Consider the following 23,112-nt stretch of genomic DNA (forward strand, 5'->3'; position numbering starts at 1 on the left):
GTGTCTCTGGGCGCCTCTCTCTCTCTCTCTCTCATGAATAAAATCTTAAAAAAAAAATAAAACACCACCATTGTGTATCCATCAAAGTAATAATTAATTCAGCCAAGAGTCAGTAAAGGATGCCAAAATTAAAGGTCAAAGTTTGATGAATAGCAAGGTATTCTCAGAGTCTCAGAGTATATTTCACACAGTTATTAGTCACAAAGAGGAAAGATAGTAACTTTACAGTGAGAAAGCCCAAATATGCCAACATAAACAAGTGGTCAAATTGAAGGTAAATAATAACACAAACTTATATCATGTGCCTCCTAATGTGATATAGAGAATACAGCATCACTCATGTAGTATTTCTGCCCACATGTTAACCTGACTACTATCAGGAGGAAACAAGAGACAAGCTCGAGTTGAGGACATTCTTTAAAATTGGCAATATCATGAAAAACAAAGAAAGGCAGAGGAACTGTTCTAGATTAAAGGAGACTAAAGAGATACAAAACTATATGCAAAAGTGATTCTGGATTGGATCCTAGACTAGAAAAAAAAAAGCTATCAAGGACAGACATTACTGAGATACTTAGAAAAATTGAAAAGATCTGTTGATTTAAGATCTGTTAACTAAATAATTGTATCAACATTAAATTTCCTAAAGTTGTTCATTGTAGTTTGGTAATATAAGTGCATGTCTTTGTTTTTAGGAAATATACAATGAAGTATTTGAAAGAAGAGGGCAGGTCTACAATTTACTTTTAGGTAGTTCAGAGAAAAAAGTATATGTAGGGTCAATTCTCATGGTTTATAGTAGTTATGTTCTATTAAGTTACAAAACACTAAATTAGCTAATATTCAACCATCACTCCTAGGGGAAGTACAGGGTTAGGTTCCTGTAAACCTTTAGTCATAACATTTTCTTTTACTCATCACTACATAACCTTGTTTTATGTGTGTTTCTATTTAAAGACACCTTATTTTAAAACATGTTGTTAATTCAGTAACATTGTCCTCACTACCACTAGCACTCTAAGTCATGCCTGAACGACACTTGTCTAACATACGTATTTTCTCTGTAAGGCATGTCACAGCCTTTCTGTGCTTAGGAACACTAGGCAGCGCTTCAACACTCTGCCTGGGGTCTATTTTAAGCAGTGACATCACCAACAGAAAGCACAAAAATAAGAAAAACATGGCACTAAGTAGACAACAAAAAGGACAACTGGCTACAGTATGAGAGCTAAAACAAGAAGGCAGAGCACTACCTTGTTTGACCTTACCTGGGAACATGCACATTTGGAAACTCAAAGTTTTGGCTGCTCTGCACATGCCTGCAAAAGGTCTGAAAAGTACCATAAGTATGGATTTGGGGAGCGCCATTCCTATAAGTTTTAGGAAGTAGGTGAATTTGCAAAATGGACTCTCTGAGTAATGAGGATTGAGTATGTGTGTGTGTGTGTATGTATATATATATATATATATATATGTCTATGCATATACATATATATACACACGTATATGCATAGACACACAGAGAATGATAAAAGAAATCAAAATGTTAAAATTAGTAAATCTGGATGAAGGGGATATGGGAGTTATTTCTTGCAACTCTTCTCTAAGTTTGAAATTATTTCCAAATAAAAAGTTAAAAATGTAAGTAAATTCATTTTACTCCTCTGCTTAAAATATTTCAATTTCTTTCACTTGCACATCACATGACCACTTTCTGAGTCACCAATCTCATTCAGGCAACTCTTCCTCTAGTTAGCTCTGTGCCAGTCTCACGGGCATTCTTTTAATTCCTGGAACACTTCCCTGATGTCCTAGCTAAATTAGATCCTGTCCATTATCCTCTTTCAAAGTACCTTCTTCTTTTTCTGTAGCATTTATCATAATTCATAATTATACATGCAAACAATTATATGTTCTTGTTTAATAAATATGCATAAAATGATAATTACAAAGACATTTTAGAAGTAGGAAATTATGCACATGATCTGTTTAAATGCTTAGTTTAGGCATGGAAAATTATTTGGGTACAGTTGATTCTAACTTATAGGGGCAAAGCATATGTATACTTCACATAGTAGCAAGCATGTGATGGGCAAGGATTAGAAAGTAATATGCAAAAAATTCAGCTGAAACGATAGAATTATAAATAGTTAAAAATAGACATTGTTTTCTTTTTAGGTTCCTTTCAGTAAGAAAGAAAAATAAGCCTAAATCAAAGAATGATGATAATGATTATAATGTTAATGCTTAAAGGAACATTCTGAATAAAAATCTCTCTTGTTGCAGAGTAGGGAATAGAACAAAGAGCAAGGCTGGAGTTATACAGAGAGCCCAGTTAGCATAACTTAAGTGTACATGGGCTTGAACTAAGAGTGACCATGGGAATAGAGAGGAGTCGATGGATTCCAGAGATATTACATTTATTTATTTTTTTTTAATTTTTATTTATTTATGATAGTCACACACACAGAGAGAGAGAGAGAGAGAGAGAGAGAGAGAGAGGCAGAGGGAGAAGCAGGCTCCATGCACCGGGAGCCCAACGTGGGATTCGATCCCAGCTCTCCAGGATCGCGCCCTGGGCCAAAGGCAGGCGCTAAACCGCTGCGCCACCCAGGGATCCCGGATTCCAGAGATATTACAGATACGATGCCAGGATTGCCAGGATCTAATGACTCATTGAAACAGAGGAAAAGGAGGGAAAAGTCAAAGTCAATTCCTAATTTTACATCCCAGTCAACTGGAAGGATACTGACCGTCTCACTGAGATAGGGATTATAGAAGAAAAAGCAGGCTTGGAAGTAGAATTATAAAGTTAGTTTGAGCCTGTGAAACAGCCAGGTGGAGATAGTAGGCAGCTGTCCATAAAGACTAGAGGCCAAAAGAGAAATCTGGGTCAAAAATAGGTAGATCCAAAAATCATAAACATATAGATGGAAATTAAGCCATGGAAGTGAATGCTATCACCCAAGGAAAATACAGACTAAGAAGAGAAAGCTGAAATATGAACTTCCTATTACTGTATGGAGAACTGTATTACACACAGTACAATGGGTACCAAGGATACACAGATGAGATAAAATTCCTGTCCCTAAGTGCCAATCTAGAGGTTGGGAGTGGGATAGGAGTCAGAAAAGTACTCTCTTTGTCAAGTATCTACTTATATATTAGGTTCTCCCTTCTGGTTCTGAGATGAACATCACCTTGGCTATGACGAAAATCCAGTTTAGTGAGAGAGGATAGGCAAGTAAAACAACTTAAATGCCATAATATAATAAGTATTATAGGAAAAAGAGGAGAGGCAATGAATTCATCCAGTGTAGGTTATAGCTTTTGGAAGGCCAAATAAGAATTGGCAAGGTAAAACATGAGTTTCAAATGGGGAAAGTCTTTGAGGGGAAGTGCAGCAATGTAAGAAAAGGCATGAAGCTGACAGAGAGTTTGAGACATTTAAGGAATTTCTGTAGTTTATCTATGGTGCCAGTAGTAGGGACACAGCAGAGATCACTTGGGTAGTTTAGCAGGTGCCAGGTCATAATGAATCTTGTATGCCACGCCAGCTATTTGAGATTTTGTCATGTAAATAATGGGAGGATATGAAAAAGTTGTAAATGGGAGCTACATAAGTAGATTTGCATTTTAGGAAGATTGTTCTAGAAACAATAAGGGACATGGATTGGGTTGGAAGAAGGGAGAAAGATTAGAAGAGAATTTCCTACCAGTGTCTGTGACCAAGAAATCTGCCTTAGCTTCTGTTGCCATAGATGAATGCTCTATTGCACTCAAAAGCTAAAAGCTCTCCACTTGTGCACTAGATTCCATCCCTTTTTTACCTTCAAGGACATGGTTCCAGCAAGCAAGGCTCCCCTTTTCACTCCACTATCAGTAATCTCCCTCCCTACTGGATCATTGCCATGAAGATATAGTATGATGTCATCATAACCTCATCCCCTCTGGCTACTGCCCCATTTTCCTGCCCTACTTTGCATCAAAACTTCAGAGTCTTCAAATCCTCTTTCCATTGTTTCTTGAAAATACTCCAATCAGGCTTTTACCTCCACATCCCACAGAGACTTGTCTCTTTTCAAGGCTACCAATGACCTCATTTTGTGTTGCTGTATCTATTGGGCAATCATCAGTCCTCATTTTACTTGACCTATCAGCTGCATTTGACACATTTGATCCTTCTCTTCATCTGAAACTTGGCCACTTCTTGGCTTTCAGGACTCCTTTCTCTCCTAATTGTCCTCTTATCAAGGGAGATTCATTTTCCATCTCTTACTGCTGGGTCCTCTTCATCAACCCAACTTAACATTAGAGTACCCAGGGCTCTGGCCTCTTCTCTTCTTTATATTCTCTTCCTCCTTGATCATACTGAGCCCAATGGTGTTAAAAAATACCATCTGTATGCTGATATTATAAGCATTTCAAATGAAAATATCCCAGGGGTGCCTGGGTGGCTCAATCGGTTACGTTTCCGACTCTTGATTTCAGCTCAAGTCATGATCTTAGGGTTGCGAGATTGAACCCCACATAATTCATTCTCTCTCTCTCTCTCTCTCCCTCTCCCTCTCTCTCTCCTTCATTTCCCCTCCTTCTGTCCCTCTCTAAAACAAAATAAAATAAAATATACCAGACTGGGCACTTGATTTCCCAACTACCACTGCAGTCATTCCTATTGCAATCTACAGCCCCTTATACTTCCAGTTTGCCTTGGCCAGAAACCTTCACATCATCTTTAACTCCTCTCATACCTCACACTCAAGCCATCAGGAAAACCTGTTGGATCTACCATCAAAATAGTCCCAGAATTTGACCACTTTTTACCACTTACCCCAATATCACCTTAGTCTAAGCCACCAACATCTCTCACCTGGATTTTCCAGTAGCTTCCTTAAGTAGTCTCTCCACAATTATCTCTGTATTACTATCCTGGTATATTATCCATAGTTATCCTATCCAGTTAGCTCTCCTGATCTATTCATAGAGCAGCCAGAGTGAGGTTTTAAAAATATGTCAGATAATGCTACTTTGCTGCTCAAAATCTCCCCATGCCTTTCCATGTCTCATGGTAAAAAGCAAAATCCTTCACAGGCCTACACAAGGCCCAGTGTGAATTTGCTGTCTTTCTTTCTTTCTTTCTTTCTCTTTCTTTCTTTCTTTCTTTCTTTCTTTCTTTTCTTTTCTTTCTTTTTCTTTCTTTCTTTCTTTTCTTTCTTTCTTTCTTTCTTTTCTTTTCTTTCTTTTTCTTTCTTTCTTTCTTTTCTTTCTTTCTTTCTTTCTTTTCTTTTCTTTCTTTTTCTTTCTTTCTTTCTTTTCTTTCTTTTCTCTTTCTTTTCTTTCTTTTCTCTTTCTTTTCCCTTCCTTCCCTCCTTCCTTCCTTCCTTCCTTCCTTTCTTTTCTTTCTTTTCTTCTTTCTTTCCCAACAGTACTTCCTATGCCCTTGTTTGATTTCCTTTTGCATGACTTCATCACCGTCTAATATACCATATATCTATTCATTTTTTATTTACATTTGTATAATTCACTTATTTCCATGTCTGTTTCCACTGGACTGCATGCTTCACAGGGACAGGGATTTCTGTCTTTTCTTTTTTTCACTGATACATTCTTTACTGGCACACACACATAGTAAGCATAAACTCTGGTTATGTGAATGAATGACTGAATGATGGATGGGCGTGGGGAGGAAGATCTTCTAAGAAGATATAATTCAAGAAAATTAGTGCTAAAATAGACAAGTAAAAAATTCTATGATTGCAGAATCTTCTAGAAAATAAAAGATTATTTCTGAGCTTATGGCTTCTTGAGCAGTCATTGCTTTTTCTACACTTAATATGAAATGAAAGGAAGGGAGTACTCACGCTTTTAGAAAATATTCATCTTCCTAGGTGAAGGCAGTGTGTGTAATAAGCTTCTGCCTAGCATAGCTTAGGCAGACTAATATAGTAGTCTAGCTTCATGACATTCAATGCTTTCCTGAATGCTATGGGGAGGAGACCAGGGAGTACTTAGCTATACTTAAAAGATGTCAGTTGTTGGTAAGATTATATATTTTAAGGAAAAGCTTGTGTTAGTTTTTGAGTATGTAAATAAATTAGAAAATACACAAATATAAACATAAAATTATCACTTACAATGTCTCCAAACAGATCCTCTGTTAACAGTTTGGTGCATAATCTAGATTTTCTTTTGAGCATATATCTACCTGCTTTTTGGTCAGTTTTCTTTTTTTAGTTCGCAAAAAAATGGAATAATACTTTCTATACTGTTGCATAAGTTCCTTTTTCTATTTAACAATATACATGATCATTTTTCCATTACTGTACCTCTACAAGTATAAATCTGAGTGGCTGATTAGTATTCCATAGTGTGACACACCTCCTGTGATAGGATCTTTCCATTGTATCCACTTTTTGTAGAAGAATTAAAAGTGCCTCAGACTTCATTAAGCCTTTAGTGAAGGCATAAAAAATGGAAGTCATTAAAGAAGTCAAACTTCTTAAGAGTTTAAACTACATTCCTTTAAGAGGAAAGGAATGGCAGAATGGTGTTGTAGGAATGTGCTCTACTGCAGAAAAGTATTTAAACGTTTTGATGTAAAAGCCCAGATACTGGACCAGGTTCAAGGTTTAGAAGTTGAGGCCATTTGTTTCTGATTCAATTTGAAGCTGAGGCTTCAATCTTCTCAGGCAGATTTTTCAGCTGACTTCATTTCACAGATAAAGAAGGCTTTCTGTTTAGATTCTACAGAGTAGTAAACTTTTATTCATTTTCTGAGGAGACTGTAGACATTAGATATATGAAAAATCAAAAGGATAGTAAGAGTAATTTGCAATTGTCCACCCAATAATTGTACTCTTAGACTTTGGTTTTGTCCAAATTAAAGTTGTGTGCTGTGTGTGTGTAAAATAGTGAAATGTTGAAAATATAAATTTTGCGTTTGTTCAGTTTTATTTCACTACCTGAACTGATGAAGAGAGTATCTGACAATTAATGACCTAATCCTTCATTTAGAAGGTCCTATCTGGTCTGAATGTTTGTGTCTCCCAAAATTCATGTTGAAATCCCAACTCCCAAATGTGATGGTATTAGTAGGTGGGGCCTTGGGAGGTACTTAAATCCTGAGGGTGGGATTTGTACCTTATGAAAGAGGCTCCAGAGAGATTCTTTATTCTTTCTGTCATGTGAGGACGTGGGGAGAAGTCTGTGATCTGGAAGAGAGCCTTCAACCGACCATCCCAGCACCCTGATCTCAGATTTTCAGTTTCCAAAACTGTGAGCAATAAGTTTCTGCTGTTTATAAGCCACCCATCACCTAATACCCCTAGGAAAAGGAGGTTAAGAGGTAAACACCCAGTTACAAAATAAATAAATCCTAAGTCATGGGGATGTAATATATAGCACAGGGAATAGTCATTAATATTATAATAACTTTACAGTGACAGCTAGTCCTATCAAAGTGATCATTTCATACTGTATAAAAATATCGAATCGCTGTCATACACCTGAAACTAATATTGTATATCTATTATAATTCAAATTTTGAAAAGCCACTCAGTCTGTGGTATTTTGTTACAGCAACCCGAATGGAGTAAGACAGAAGGAAAATGAATAAGTATTTTTCAGCATCCTTAATTTCACAAATATTTTAACAGATAAACATAATAAAGTCAAGGTACAATCTTCCCTTGCATTTTTTCTTTTCTCGCGTAAATGGATAAAATGCACTTTGTTTCCTATGAATCCTGTTTTAGTATAAATTTCTATAGAAAGGAAATGTATCAAACATAATTATTACTAAACTCCAAATTCAGGACACTAGTTACCTGTGCTGGGTAAGAAGTATATTCTTTGCAACTAGAAAATTAAAGTTCCCATCAATGACACAAATAACAGAGCAAACCAATATAACAAAATGTTCAAGGTCACTTTAAAGAGAAACTTTACTTCCTCAGCCAAGCTTCTTTGTAACTTGATTGAGGTTAATTACATATCTAAACAAAGTATGTGAGTTGGGGGTGGGGTCTAATGAAAGTTTAAAAAAGGGAGAGTCCTCAGAGCAAACTGCTCTTCTACAAGTGTTTATTGAATTACACTCTATGGGGACGCCTGGGTGGCTCAGCGGTTGAGCCTCTGCCTTTGGCTCAGGGCGTGATCCTGGAGTCCTGGGATCAAGTCCCACATTGGGCTCCCCACAGGGAGCCTGCTTCTTCCTCTGCCTGTGTCTCTGCCCCTCTCTGTCTCTCATGAATAAATAAATAATAAAATCTTAAAAAAAAAAAAAAAAAGGAATTACACTCTATGGAGAAAAAAAATAAGGCTAAGCAATTCGCTCAGCCAATTAAAAGCAGATCTGAGATTCGAATTCACTAGGCCATATTGCTTCACTGATTATGTTGCATGGATCTACTTAATTCACTTAGCAAATATTTATTAAAGATCTATTATGTACAAGACGTTTTGCTAGGGGCAGTGTGGGATATACGATGAATTAAGACATTTGTGGAGATATGGAAAGAGATATACTTCGGTTTCATACAGACTATTTTGAATCCCAGTTTCTTGGAAAATCACTTTTAACTGTAGTTTTTAAGCCAGTTCAATGAAGTGGTCGTTCAAACAACAACGTCTTCAGAAAATGTACCTCTTAGTGACCAGCAAACAAGGGGGGGGGGGGGGGCTCGATAAATGTAGTTATTCTCTCTCCAACTCCCCAGTGAGTTTTCTAGAAGCTACGTGATCAGGTAAGTCTTCATGAAATAGGGAAGGTTATTAATGTCTTGGATCATAAAAATGGGTTCTTGATTTGGACTGGTTGGGATGGGAGAGAGAGCAAACGCAGTGACGTGTGAAGGCTGTCAGGAGACCCTGGTCCACCAGAGTGTACAGGGAGGGAGAAAACTACAAGCCCTAACCATCACGGTACCTGCCTACTTGCAAAATCTCCCTCGGTATTACTGACGGTTCCTACAAACATCATCTTCCGACAAAAGCCTGAAATCAAGGCACCTTCTCTTAACTACATCTCCAAGGAGCAAGTTTTCCCATATACTGGACTTACTGATTCCTTTAACAAAAACAGTCTCACTGTTTTCCAAACAACATTTCGTACCGCAGTTAACATCTATCTAACTGCCAGAATCTGAGGACGTGGGAATCAAAAGACACTGTCCCAGGTCTTCAAGGAGATCTACGCGTCAACGATGTAGACACGTTTAGAGGTGACAGAGACCTCCAAATCCGCCCAAAGGAAGAAAACCATTTTCCCCTGGGGGCAGTTCAACTCCAAAGTCACAGGAAAACAGGCATATTTTACAAGACTACACAATCATACGCCATTCTTAAACATTTAAAAGAAAGAAAGCATCCCTCCCCCTCCCCCCCCCCCCCCACACACACACACACGATGTCCATGGTAACGCTCCTTTTGCGACGCTTTCGGGCAAAACCCGCAGAGAAACAGAGGAAGCGTGATTTAAGTCTGAGCGACCGTTTGTCTGAAACCAGTCCCCATTCTTGTCCTCAAAGTAAAAGCGTGTGGAAATCACATTCCTGGCTTTCAAAGGAACATACCGGTGAGGATACCAAGGAGAGGAACGCGAATGTCGCAGTTCTCAAGTGCAGTCCGCCCCTCCCACGTGGTAGATTTTTGGCAACTTGACCCCCCTTCCTCCCGATTCTAACGCCCTCCGGAGCCGTCCCTAGTGACGTCACGAGCGCGATTCCAGCCTGCGGCCAATCACAGGGCCGGATTCCGGGGGAAGCCCGGGGCGGCGGCGGCGGCCTGTGCGCGTGCGCGAGGTCTCCGCGTGGCTATATAAACATGGCTGGCGTGGCCGCGCGGTGGGGCCACGCCGAGTGCGTGTAGGGGGGCTTCGGGGCGCTCCGGTTTTGCAGTTTTGAAATTTCTGGCGGGGGAACCGGGGCGCAGAGTTTCGCTGCGTGGTGGGAGCCGACGTGACGCCCTTCCGGGAGCCGCGCAGCCCGGCTCCGCTGCAGCAGGACCCGAGGCTGAGGCGCCGGGCTGAGCCGGCGCACGTGTGAGCGCCGCTGAGGAAGCCGCAGCCGGGGCCGCACGGGCGGGAGGGGGTCCGGGACGCGCGGGTCTCGGTGCCCAGCCGGCGCCCGTCCCTGACTTCAGTGTCGCGGCCCCTGCGCCTCTCCCCAGCGATGCTGTGGAGCCGGAACTGCGCCGGAGTCGGCTGCCGCCTGTCAAGCCTCCCCGCGCCTCCGCTCCCGGAACGGCAGCGCCGCGGCTGCCGCTGATCCACCTGGGGATGCCCGCGGGCCTCACGGAACCGGCCGGCGCCGCTCCCCCGGCCGGTGTGAGCGCCTCCGGGCCCGTGAGCATGGCCCCCGCCGGGACTCTGCCGGTCCGGGTGGAGGGCGCCGCGCTGGCCTTGGGCGCCGTGACGAAGGCTCCTGTCAGTGTCTGCGTGGAGTCCACGGCGTCGCAGCCCCCGCGGCCCCCCGTGGGGACCGTAGTGACCAAAGTGGCTCCTGTCAGTGCTCTCCCTAAACTCAGCAGCGGCCCCCCGCTGCCTGCTCCTCAGCTAGTCGCTGTGAAAGCCCCCAACACCACAACAATCCAGTTGCCTGCCAACTTGCAGCTTCCTCCAGGTATGTCGGTCCCCTCTTCCAGCTTCCCCATCGGGCCAGCCAGCGGCGACACGGGAAACGTCGCACCTCCGGATTCTGCCTCCTTGCTGCTAGCTCTGGGGAAAAAAAAAAAAAAAAAAAAGTCAGCTCAGAGAACCTTTCCTAATCAACTTTGCAGGGCAGTGATTTGGCTTTACAGATAATATAGCCTCTTTGAGTCTTCATTGCATTGCTCTTTACATATTTAAAGAATCTTTTCACCCAAGTGACCTAGTAAACGCTGGAGCAGTGTATTGAGGAGGGCCTTTGAGGCACTGGCTCCTCGGTGGGCGAAGGGAGGATATAGCTAAAGTCTATTTTTATGTGGAGAGGAGACCAATTTCAATATACGGACGGTTAGATAGCCATATTGGTTTTTTTTTTTTTTTTATTCATTAAAAAAAATTTTTTTTTGCCCTATTGTTTTAAGAGTTTTTTTTTTTTCTTTTAAAGAAAAGTTTATTGAAGGAGTTCTTGTGTATTAAGACACAGAGCATTTTAGATGTAAGCAAGCTGGAATAAGTTCACTAGTTTCCTCATACCAGAAATGAAAAATGCCGTTTCCCGCACAATCTTTTTTTTTTTTTTATAACTTGTTTTTTATTTATTTATTTGTGATAGTCACAGAGAGAGAGAGAGAATGAGGCAGAGACACAGGCAGAGGGAGAAGCAGGCTCCATGCACCGGGAGCCCGACGTGGGATTCGATCCCGGGTCTCCAGGATCGCGCCCTGGGCCAAAGGCAGGCGCCAAACCGCTGCGCCACCCAGGGATCCCCCGCACAATCTTTAGAGGCGTGATGATGGTCATGTTCAGCCAGAAGGATACCTCTCCCAGAGAACAATGCCAGAATTGACAGATCAGGGGCACACGATTGCTGTATTTGAGGCAGTGTGTGATGCTACAGTCAACGAGTCTGTGACTACTTTTTATCCGAGGGTTTACACGTCTGGGCTGTTTTTCAATGATTTATGCAAAGATTTTTGCCTTGTGATCATTCAGCATATTGTATATTTGAATATGCTACCTTCTTTCTTGACTCAACTGAAAGTGTCTTGCAATTTCAGTGGGGGGGGGGGGAAAAGGCACAAGTCACATTCTTTGGAGTGAACTCTACTTTTAATTATATTGTCTTCTATTTACTTTGCTTGGCAGTAATTGGAACTCTGACCTGCAAAGATGGTAAAGATATGAAGCATTGGAGTCAAGATTTTAGTTTTGTTTTTTTTTTTTTTTAAGCAAAAATGATAGGGTAGCTATCATTTGGTAGCTAATGTTCCCTTTTTGTTTTGTTTTGTTTTTTAGGATTTTATTTATTAATAATAGAAGGAGAGCGGGGGGGGGGGGGGGGGGCAGAGACACAGGTGGAGGGAGAAGCAGGCTCCATCCCGGGAGCCTACCCGGCCCCGATCCTGGGACCCCAGGATCACCTCCCCAGCCAAAGGCAGGAGCTAAACCGCTGAGCCACCCAGGGATTCCCCTAATGTTCCCTTTGATCATGAACATTGTGGAAAGATTATGTTCTCTACTTACTATGAAGTTCTGTTTCAGTTTTGTATGGTACAGGAGGTGCATGTACTTAAGGCTATGCTGTGTATGCCACTGGATACATTTTCTGCCAGTTCTAAGTTGTCATCCTGCATATACTTATAAAGTAGTTATGAATGTGTTTGAATGAAATCACCTCCAAATCTGTTAAAAATTAAGTTCCTGTTTAGTTGGTGAATATTGTTTAGAAACGAAAAGGTATTAGAATAGAAAAATTATCAAGAGTGAAAACTTGCTGGCAAGTGGGAACTAATCACTAATCAAAGGCATACTGTGCTATTTACACTTTTTTAAATCTATTGTTTATATTCTTTTGTTGGTCATAATAGATAGCAAACAAGGTAAAGGTCTTTAAGGGTAAATAACTTGCCCAATGCCAGACACCTCATAGGTGTCAGAGGGAATTTGCATCCAAGTCTTACTCTTTACATGATGTTGTTCTTGACACTTGGGTGTGTGTGTGTGTGTGTGTGTGTGTGTGTATGTGTCTAAGATATGCCTTATTGAGTATCAGGGCTAAAAGGTAACATAGAATTTTAGAGCTTAACCTTTTGTACACAAAGAAACCAAAACTGAAACTTGCCAGAGCTATATAGCTACAAACCAGGACCACAGCCTAGGTGTGCACTACACTAAAACATTTTAGGCTATTGACCATGGAGAAAATTCCAGGAGAGAGGAGATAAATTGCCTTTAGGAATTGTAAGTTACAGAAAAGGTGAGGAGGTGTTTTGAAGAGCAGCTTTTGGGAATTTCAACTGATGGGTGGGAGAGGGGCATACTAACCTTTGTGCTCTGGTTAATGCACAATAAGATAACCAATAGTTGAGGAATGAAATGGAAGCACAGATTTAAGTAACTTTTTAAGAAAATTGTAAGTCTTGTAGCATTTCTTTTAGATCCTAAGGATTAGTAATTGATTACTCAAGGATGCTAAAATCATGCAGAAGTCAGCTTTTTTTTTCCCCCTAAGATAATGAATATTTTAAGTATTTGATTTCTGTTTACTTCGGAATTTCCTCAATAAACAGAAGTGATTTTTTTAAAAATATAAATATGCACCACAAGTTTTTCTAGAGAGCAGAGACTGGAATTAAAAAAGGTAGGCATTGTGAGGAAATGAAAGAAGATATAATAAAGCTCTGAAAATTATTCCGTTGAATGTTTTTGGTAATCTCTTTGATCTTCTCGGTCTTCTCTTTTATGAACATGTGTGATTTGGGGCCAGACTGCAGCTCTTTATGTTTTTTGGTATTCTGTGTCTCTTCTATCACTTGTTTGAGAATGATGATCAGGGACTTGGTTGCTTCTGCTACATCATGAACTGGTAAATTCTGCTTGATAGTCATACTGTACAGAAGTTTGTGAAAGTTACTTGCAAAAGGGTTCAGGTCTTTTTTTGTTAACTCCTTCATACTCAGGCATGACATAGGATTTGGATCTTTCTCAAATTCTTGAAGCAGTTCCTAGATAAGCTAGGGATTGTCATTTCCACCATGGCTTTAAAAAAAAGGATATTGCGCGAGGGTAGTGACTCTCGCTGACTTTATTACCCAGGGCCTAATGAATTCCTTGCTCAGAGAAAGCACCTGGTATTGGAGTATACGCATTAGTTTATGTGGAGAGAGAAGAAGAGGGGCTATACTGCTGCAGCCCCTAAGGAATCCCCAGGGCCATTACACATATCAGTGCATTTTATTTTTAATTTCTTTACTCCTGCCAACAAAAGCGGCATATGTTTATGTTAAACAAAAAGCATTACTGAGGGACGCCTGGGTGGCTCAGCGGTTTGGCGCCTGCCTTCAGCCCAGGGCATAATATTGGAGACCCAGGATGGAGTCCTGCGTGGGGTTTCCTGCATGGAGCCTGCTTCTCTCTCTCTGCCTCTCTCTCTGTGTCTCTCATGAATACATAAATAAAATCTTTTTTTTTTTAAAAGCATTACTGAAATGTAATATACCCCTTTCTCCAGAGTATTACTATTAACAATTTGTCATCCTTTTCATGTTAATACTTACAAATCTTTCTCATATTTTAAAAAAGATTTTATTTATGTATTCATGAGAGACACAGAGAGACAGAGACAGAGGTAGAGGGAGAAGGCAGTCTCCATGCAGAGAGAGTCCAATGTCGGACTCGATCCTGGTACCGGAAGATCACTCTCTGAGCTGAAGGGCAGATGCTTAACCACTGAGCCACTCAGACACCCTCTTCCTCATTTTTTAAATTGCTTGGTAGTACATTGTATCAATGTAGCATCATATTTTGACCACTAGACATTGATACTGTTTCCACTACTTTGTCTTATTACAAATGATGCTATAATAAACATGTATTTTTGTGCAGTTCTTTAAATGTATTTTTTTATAGGATAAATTGCTAGTAGTGGAATTATTGGTTCAAAAGGCATTCTTTTCATAGGATTACCAAATTTTATCCCCAAAAGATCATTTAAATGCAAAATCAACAACGTTAATACTTAATTTTTAAAAGCTACCTATGGGGGCACCTGAGTGGTTCAATTGGTTAAGCCTCCTGACTTCAGAGTCCTGGGATGGAGCCCCATGTGTTGGGTTCCCTGCTCAATGGGGATTTTGCTTCTCCCTTTCCCTTTGCCCCTCCCCCTACTTGTGTGCTCTTTCTTGCTCACTACTCCAATCAGTCAATCTTTTTATGAAAGCTACCTATGGAATCTAATAAGTAGTTTTCCAGACTTAAGTTTAATTAATAGTAAGAGAAGATAATTCCTAGAATTGAATGGAGATAGACTTTAAATGTAGAGAAATGTAGATGGATGATAATGTTATATAGATTTGTTTCTTACCAAATAAGGGTGCCTAAGAGGACTCTTGTTAGTTTGTGAAGTAAAGTAAGTATGTAATATACAGTAGCTAGGAAGGTTTAGTTCAGGGCACAGAGTAAGGATTAGGTGTGCTAATCAAATTTATAGATAATAAGGGACCTGGTGGGTTAGCCTTTTGTGGAAAGCACTGAAGTTGAGCAGTAAAGGGCAGAACATTGGTCTTAGAATCAGACCTGGGATTGAATCCCAGCTCTATCACTTAATAGCTTCATCATTTGAGGCAAGTTTAAAAATTCATCCTCTGTCACTTTTCTTTTTTTTTTTAATTTTATTTATTTATTTATGATAGTCACACAGAGAGAGATGAGAGAGAGGCAGAGACACAGGCAGAGGGAGAAGCAGGCTCCGTGCACCGGGAGCCCGACGTGGGATTCGATCCCGGGTCTCCAGGATCGCGCCCTGGGCTAAAGGCAGGCGCTAAACCGTTGCGCCATCCAGGGATCCCCTCTGTCACTTTTCTTATGTCTAAAATTGGATCATACCTTCTTCCTAGAAGTATCATGGATTAACCAAGGATATAGGTCTACATGTCAGAACTCTAAGGAACAGCATTTGGGTGGAAAACAGAGTTGCATAGCAGGCATGTCCTGAGTTTTTAAGGTACTTGTGTAGCATTGGGCTGTAGGTACTCTGGTTGATATTTATCTAATATGTATTGGCATCCACCAAATTCACTATAATTTAGAAGGATGGAGTTTGAAATAACCTCAATGACTATGTGCCCCCATTTTTTTTTGTTTGCAATACAAAATTTGGAAAATACAGAAAAATTACCCCAAATATTTTGAGTGTATCTTTTAGTTTCCTTTTTTATATGAACTTAATGGAACTACAATTTTTTCCATGTATATTTAATTTTATTTATTTATTTATTTTTAAGATTTTATTTATTTATTCATGGGAGACACAGAGAGAGAGAGAAGCAGAGACACAGGCAGAGGGAGAAGCAGGCTCCATGCACAGAGCCAGATGTGGGACTCTATCCCGGTCTCCAGGAATCACGCCCTGGGCTGAAGGCGGTGCTAAACCGCTGAGCCACCAGGGCTGCCCATATATTTATTTTAAAAAGGAAACTATTTACAATAAGTTTTGAAAAATTTGACAAAGGTATAGCCACCACTCCAAGATATGGGGAATATATCACTCCCCAAGGCTTTTAGTTTACTTGGGGAAAAAAAAAGTATGGATGCTTTATTTATTTTTTACATAATTGGGATTCTATTATGTAATTTCTTTAGCCTTCTTTTTCACTTACCATTATATAGTTACAATTTTGTATGTTCTTACTTTAAAATTTAATTTTATTTATTCATTTTGAACATTTTATTTATTTATAAATAAATTAGTTATTTTGACAAACCCACTGTGTAAATGGAGAATAGAGAAGATGTGCCATAATCAGTAGTAGAATGTGTGATAAAAACTTACTGATTTACTTTAAGTTTTTCTTTTATTCACCTAAGAATTACTGGAATGAGAAAAAAAAATTTAAGTGACTTTAAGCTCAGTAAGTGAAAATGACATAAAAAGTTAAAGGAATTGGGGTCTTGGTGCCTGAGTAAGAAAACAACTTTGGTATGTTTGGCTCCCTTTAAGGCTTTTAAAGGATTGCCCTGTGGAAATGAAAGTAGGCTTATTTTGTGTGCTTGCACAAGGGACCATCCTATCTGTACATATTATGGGCAGACTATTTTGGTTTCTTTCTTTTTTTTTTTTTTTAAAGATTTTATTTATTTATTGATGAAAGACAAAGAGGCAGAGACATAGGCAAAGGGAGAGAAGCAGGCTCCATGCTGGGAGTCCGATGTGGGACTCGATCCTGGACCCCAGGATCACTCCCTGAGCCGAAGACAGATGCTCAACCACTGAGCCACCCAGGCGTCCCTATTTTGGTTTCAAATTAAGGAATAACTTTGTCTTTCTACTCTACTTGTGAAGGGGTGATCTTTGTATATCTCCACCTTCTTAACCCGAGACTTAAATCAGTAGAGACTAGAAGGTCACCAGTCAGAGAATTATGTAGAGATACTAAATTATAACAGGTGAATTCTAAAGTTTTTCTGGCTCTTAGATTTATGTGGGTCTGATATCCTTTCCGGGTCAGTATTTACCAATGCTAGGAAGTCAGACAAATCAGAGACACTATCCAGATCATCTTTCAACCAAGACAAAATAGGAAAGTCAGCTTGGGATTTAGCAGTTCACTGGGCATACAAGTAGAGTAGTGTGTTAAACTATGTACCAGATATGGATCACTTTACACTTTAACATCTTAATATTTTTAGAGGAAAGGTGCTCTGTAACCTAATGTATGATTACTTTCTTTCAACAGGTCTATAGAATAAGTAGGCAAAGCTGGATATCCTTTTATGATTGGAAAATGAATCAAATTTATCAGGATTTGATTCAAAGAGATTTGGTAGCTGATTTTCAGAAAAGAGACTACTGTTCAGTTTCCTTTATATGTTTATAAGTGCTTTTCACTAGGTTGTTGCTCATTGGAACTGAACCTTTGGGATAAACACTTCAGTTGGAAGAGCATCGAGTTTAGATAAGCTCTTGTTATTTTTTCTCAGTATTGTCTTCGACTATTCCAATATTACTTCCTACTGATGGTTTGAGTACTTAGTGGAAGAAAAGTTTGGATTATGGACCTTTTGGTATTAATAACAGTTATTACTACTATTTGATAACTTTGAAATTCAAAAGTCTGTTTGAAAGTATTGTCTCATAATCCTGTTAATGATCTTGAAAGGTGGGTATTAAGTCTCCATCCACAAATACAGGGTGTCTGTTTATTTAGATCTTTAATTTCTTTCAACAGCATTTTATAGTTTTTAGAGTATTGGTGTTGTACTTATTTTGTCAAATTTATCAGTATATTTTTATTTTTGGTGCTATTGTAAATGGAATTGCTTTCTTTGTTCGATTTAGCCATTCATTGCAAATGTATAAAAATACAGTTGATTTTTATACATTGATTCTGTATCCTGTTACCTAGCTGAACTTGTTTAATAGGTTTTTCATGGATACCTTAGGATTTCTACATAGAAGATCATTATCTGTGAATAGTTTTACTTATTTCTTTGGATTCCTTTTATTTCATTTTCTTGCTTAATTTCTCTGGTTAGAATTCTTGGTACAATGTTGAATAGAAGTAGTGATTCCAGGCATTCTAGTCTCATTCCTCATCACAGATCTTTGTTTTATTCCTCTCTTAAGGGGAAAGGCTTTAGTCCTTCACCATTAAATGTGATGTTAGGTGTAAGTCTTTTGTTGAGGAAGTTTACTTTCATTCCTATTTTGTTGAGTGTTTTCATCATGAAAAAAGGGATGTTATATTTTGTCAGATGCTTTTTCTGCATCTGTTGAGATGATCATGAGGTTTTTGGCCTATATTGAGGTTTTTGGCCTATATTGATATGCTGTTTTATGGTAATGTTTGTATGTTAGACCAGCCTTCCACACAGAGGTAAATATTACTTGATAGGATATAACACTTCCTTTGTGCTGCTGTATTCGGTTTGCTAGCACTTGGTTGGGACTTTCTGCATCTCTATAAGGCACAATGATCTCTAGTTTTTTTGTGATGTCTTTTTCTGGTTTTGGTATCAGGGTAATACTGAGCTTACACAATGAATTGAGACATGTTTCCTTTCATTTTTTGGAAGAGTTTGTGTGAATGATTAGTATTAATTTTTCCTTTGATGTTTGGTAGGATTCACCAGTGAAGCCACCTGGACCTGGGCTTAATCTTGTGGATACTTTTTTTGATTCCTAATTAAATTCATTTGTTAGAGGCCTCTTTAGGTTGTCTTTTTTTTTTTAAGATTTTATTTATTTGAGAGAGAGAGCAGAGCAAGAGAGAGAAGCATGAGCCGTGGGGAGGGGCAGAGGGAGAAGGAGGAGAAGCAGGCTTTCCGCTCAGCAGGGAGCCTAATGCCAGGGGCTCCATCCCAGGACCCTGGGATGGTGACCTGAGCCAAAGGCAGACCCTTAACGGCCTGAACTACCCAGGCATGCCCAGGTTACCCATTTACTTGAGTCAGTTACAGTAGTTTTTTGTTTTTAGGAATTATTTTTCTCAATTGTTTTTATACTCTCTTTTTACCTCTGCTCGAATCTTATTAATTTCTCTTCATCTGCTTGCCTTAGTTATTTTACTTTATTCCCCCAGTATCTTAAGATGGAAGCTTATTAAGTTACTGATTTGAATGTTCCTTTTTCTTTCTTTTTTTTTTTTTTAAAGTAGGCTCCATGGCTTGTGTGAAGCCCAGCAGTGGGGTTCAAACTCACAACCTTGAGATCAAGACTGAGCTAAGATCAAGAGTAAGATGCTTAACCAACTCAGCCACCCAGTCACCCCTTGAATCTTCATTTTTAAGAGAGGGAAGGAGGAATAGGGGTGGGGGAGGGGCAGAGGGAGAGAGAGAATCTCACATGGGGCTTGCTCAATCTCATGATCCTGAGATCATCACCCAAACCAAAATCAAGAGTTGGGACACGTAACTGACTGAGTCCCCCAGGCACCCCTCTTTTTAAATACTGTTATATGTAACTATAAATGTCCCTTTAAGCACTGCTTCATCTACATTCCGTAAATTTTGGTTTATTATGTCTTCATTTTCACTCATTTTAAGGTATTTTCCAATTTCCCTTGTGATTTCTTCATTGACAAATGACTACTTAGGAGTAATTAATTTCTAAATATTTGTGAGTTCCCCCAATTTCTTTTTGTTACTGATTTCAAATTTCATTCTATTGTAGTTGGAGACTATACACTGTATGATTTCAATCTTTTAAAATTTACTGGGGCTTGTTTTATGTCCTAGCATATAGTCTGTCCTGAGATTGTTCTATGTGTGCTTAAGAAGAATGCTGTTGTTATTGGGCAGTGTATTCTTATAGGTATGTTTTAGGTTTAGTTGGTTTATAGTATTGTTCAGGTATTTGATTTCATTGTTAATCTTCTATATAGTTGTCTATCCTTTGTTGAAAGTAGGGTATTGAAGTCTCAACTATTGTTGAATTTCTGTTTTTCCCTTCCTTTATGTCCACTTTTACTTCATATATTTTAGGCTCTATTTTTCATTGCATGTATGTTTATAATTGTTAATATTCCATTTTCAATTATGAAATGCCCCCTCTATATCTCTAGTAACACTTTTAGACTATATTATCTGATATTAGAATGGCCATGCCAGCTTTCTTGTTTTGTTTTTTAAAAGATTTTACTTATTTATGGGAGGGAGAGAAAGAGAGTGTACACACAAGCAGTGGGGGAGGAGCAGAGGGAGGGAGAGAGAGAGAAAGAGAGAGAGGAAGGTTCCCCGCTGAGTAGGGAGTGTGATGACCTGAGCTGAGGCAGACACTCAACCACTCAGCCGACTGAGCCACCTAGGCACCTCCACACTAGCTTTCCTATGGTTGTTGTTGTATATGTCATTTACTTTCTATGTTTTTTTATAATTGTGTCTAAAGGAAGTCTCCTGTGGGCAGCATATAGTTGGATCTTACCTTTTTTTGGTCTGGTTTACACTTGTGCCTTCTAATTGGATTATTGAATCAATTAACATGTAATATTACTTATAAAGCTAGGTTTAGGTCTGCCATTTATTTATTTTTGTTTCAATATATTTCCTTCCCTTTTTTCCTGCTTTCCTTTGCATTAAGTGAATATTTTCTAGTGTGATACTGTTTTCTTTATAATTTTTTTTTTTAATTTTTATTTATTTATGATAGTCACACACAGAGAGAGGGAGAGAGGCAGAGACACAGGCAGAGGGAGAAGCAGGCTCCGTGCACCGGGAGCCCAACGTGGGATTCGATCCCGGGTCTCCAGGATCATGCCCTGGGCCAAAGGCAGGCACCAAACCGCTGCGCCACCCAGGGATCCCTCTTTATAATTTTTTTAAAGATTTTATTTATTCATGAAAGACACAGAGAGAGATGCAGAGGCACAGGCAGAGGGAAAAGCAAGCTCCATGCAGGAAACCTGATGTAGGACTCTATCCCAGAACCCCAGGATCACTCCCTGAGCCGAAATGAAGGCAGATTCTGCTCAACCACTGAGCCACCCAGGCGTCCCTCTTTATAATTTTTCAATATATATTTGGAGATTCTAGAGGTTACAATGTATATCTAATATATATTGTGTATATATCTCTAATAAATTCTAATAAGAATTTATTTCACATTCATAATAACTTAGTTGGGTGATACAGAAACATTTCTCCTGGGGATCCCTGGGTGGCACAGCAGTTTAGCACCTGCCTTTGGCCCAGGGCGCAATCCTGGAGACCCGGGATCGAATTCCACATCGGGCTCCCGGTGCATGGAGCCTGCTTCTCCCTCTGCCTATGTCTCTGCCTCTCTCTCTCTCTCTCTCTCTCTCTCTGTGACTATCATAAAAAAAAAAAAAGAAAGAAACATTTCTCCTATTTAGCTCATTTTCCTTTCACTTTTTTATTTTTGTGCTATTATGCTCTACATATTGCACCTAGATATGTTAGAAACCCAACAATACCTTGTTAAAATTATTACCTTGTGTAACTTTATGTTTTTTAAAGAAACTAACAGAAGAAAGGAGCACAAGTATATACTTACAGCATTTAACATTTGTTTTATTACTTTCTTAGTTACTGTCTGCGTTTCTTCATTTGTTCCTATGAGTTGGAGTTTTCAACCAAAGGCATTTCCTTAGTGTGATACAACTTTAGTCCCACCCACTTCCTTTTTTGCTGTTATTCACAAATATATTACATTTTTATATTATAGGTCCAAAAATGTAATTATATATATACACACATATATATAGTTCTATATAATTTTTTTAAAAAGTTAAGAGAAAAAAGCAGAATTAATATGAATTTATATTGTCAAATTACATAATTACCTTTACCAGTGCTCTTTCTCATTCTTGTGTGAATTTGAGTTACTACCTGGGATCACTTGTTCTGAGCCTAGACAACTTTATTTAGTATTTCTTGTATGGTGTTTCCACTAGCCAACCAATCCACTCAGTTTTTATCTGGGAGTGTCTTTATTTTGCCTTCAATTTTGAAAGATACTTTTAATGAATATCTGATTGTTGGTTAAATTTTCTTTTCTTTCTTTCTTTTTTTGGCCTTTAAACAAGCGGAATATGTCATTATGTCATTGCACTGCCTTGTGGCCTCCATTGTTTCTGATGAGAGGTCAACTGTTAATACTATTTGGGTTCTCTTGTAAATAGTCATTTTTCTCTTACTATTCTCAAGATTTTGTTTTAATAGTGGAGCTTTTTTTTTTTTTTTAAGATTTTATTTATTCATGAGAAACAGAGAGAGAGAGGGGAAGAGACACAGGCAGAGGGAGAAGCAGGCTCCATGCAGGGAACCTGATGTGGGACTCAATCTGGGATCTCCAGGATCATGGCCCAGGCCAAAGGCAGCACTAAACCGCTGAGCCACCCGGGCTACCCTTTTTTTTTTTTTTTTTAAGATTTTATTGATTTATTCATGAGAGACACAGAGGCAGAGACATAGGCAGAGGGAGGAACAGGTTCCCTGAGAAGAGCCCGAGTGGGACTCTATCCTGGGACTGTGGGATCATGCTTTGAGCCAAAGGCAGACAGATGTTCAACCGCTAAGCCACCCAGGCATCCCAATAGTTGAGCATTTTTATTATGAAGTGTCTTAATGTGGATTTTTTTGAAAGTATTAGAGTTTGTTGAGCTATTTGGACATCTAGATTATTCTTCATCAAATGTGGGAGTTGCCAGCCATTATTTCTTTGGATGGTTTTCTGTTTATCTCTCTCTCCCTTTCTGTGTCTCTTGTCCTCCTCCTCTGGTACTCACATTATGCCTATGTTGCTGTGCCTATCAGTGATCTACATTTCTCTGAGACTGCTCACTTTTCTTCATTCTTTTTTCTCTCCATTCTTTGGATTTAATAATCTCTGTTGATCTACCTTCAAGTTCACTGATCTTTCTTCTCATTCAGTTTCACTGTTGAGGCCTCCAGTGAATTTTTTTTACTGTATTTTTAAACTACAGAAGTTTTCTTTTTTATATCTATCTTT

General features: G+C 39.2%; 1 protein-coding gene across 1 annotated transcript in view; it reads left to right on the forward strand.

Annotated features, from left to right (window-relative positions):
* The first annotated feature begins 9,807 nt into the window (after positions 1 to 9,807).
* TAF4B (TATA-box binding protein associated factor 4b) overlaps positions 9,808 to 23,112 on the forward strand; it is a 126,472-nt gene continuing 113,167 nt past the window's right edge. The window contains exon 1 of the mRNA XM_077900318.1: positions 9,808 to 10,620. Coding sequence (XP_077756444.1) covers positions 10,278 to 10,620 — 343 coding nt within the window. The 5' untranslated portion in view covers positions 9,808 to 10,277. The remainder of the gene's footprint in view (positions 10,621 to 23,112) is intronic.

Source organism: Canis aureus, chromosome 6 (genome assembly GCF_053574225.1).
Source record: "Canis aureus isolate CA01 chromosome 6, VMU_Caureus_v.1.0, whole genome shotgun sequence".
NCBI classification, from domain to species: domain Eukaryota; kingdom Metazoa; phylum Chordata; class Mammalia; order Carnivora; family Canidae; genus Canis; species Canis aureus.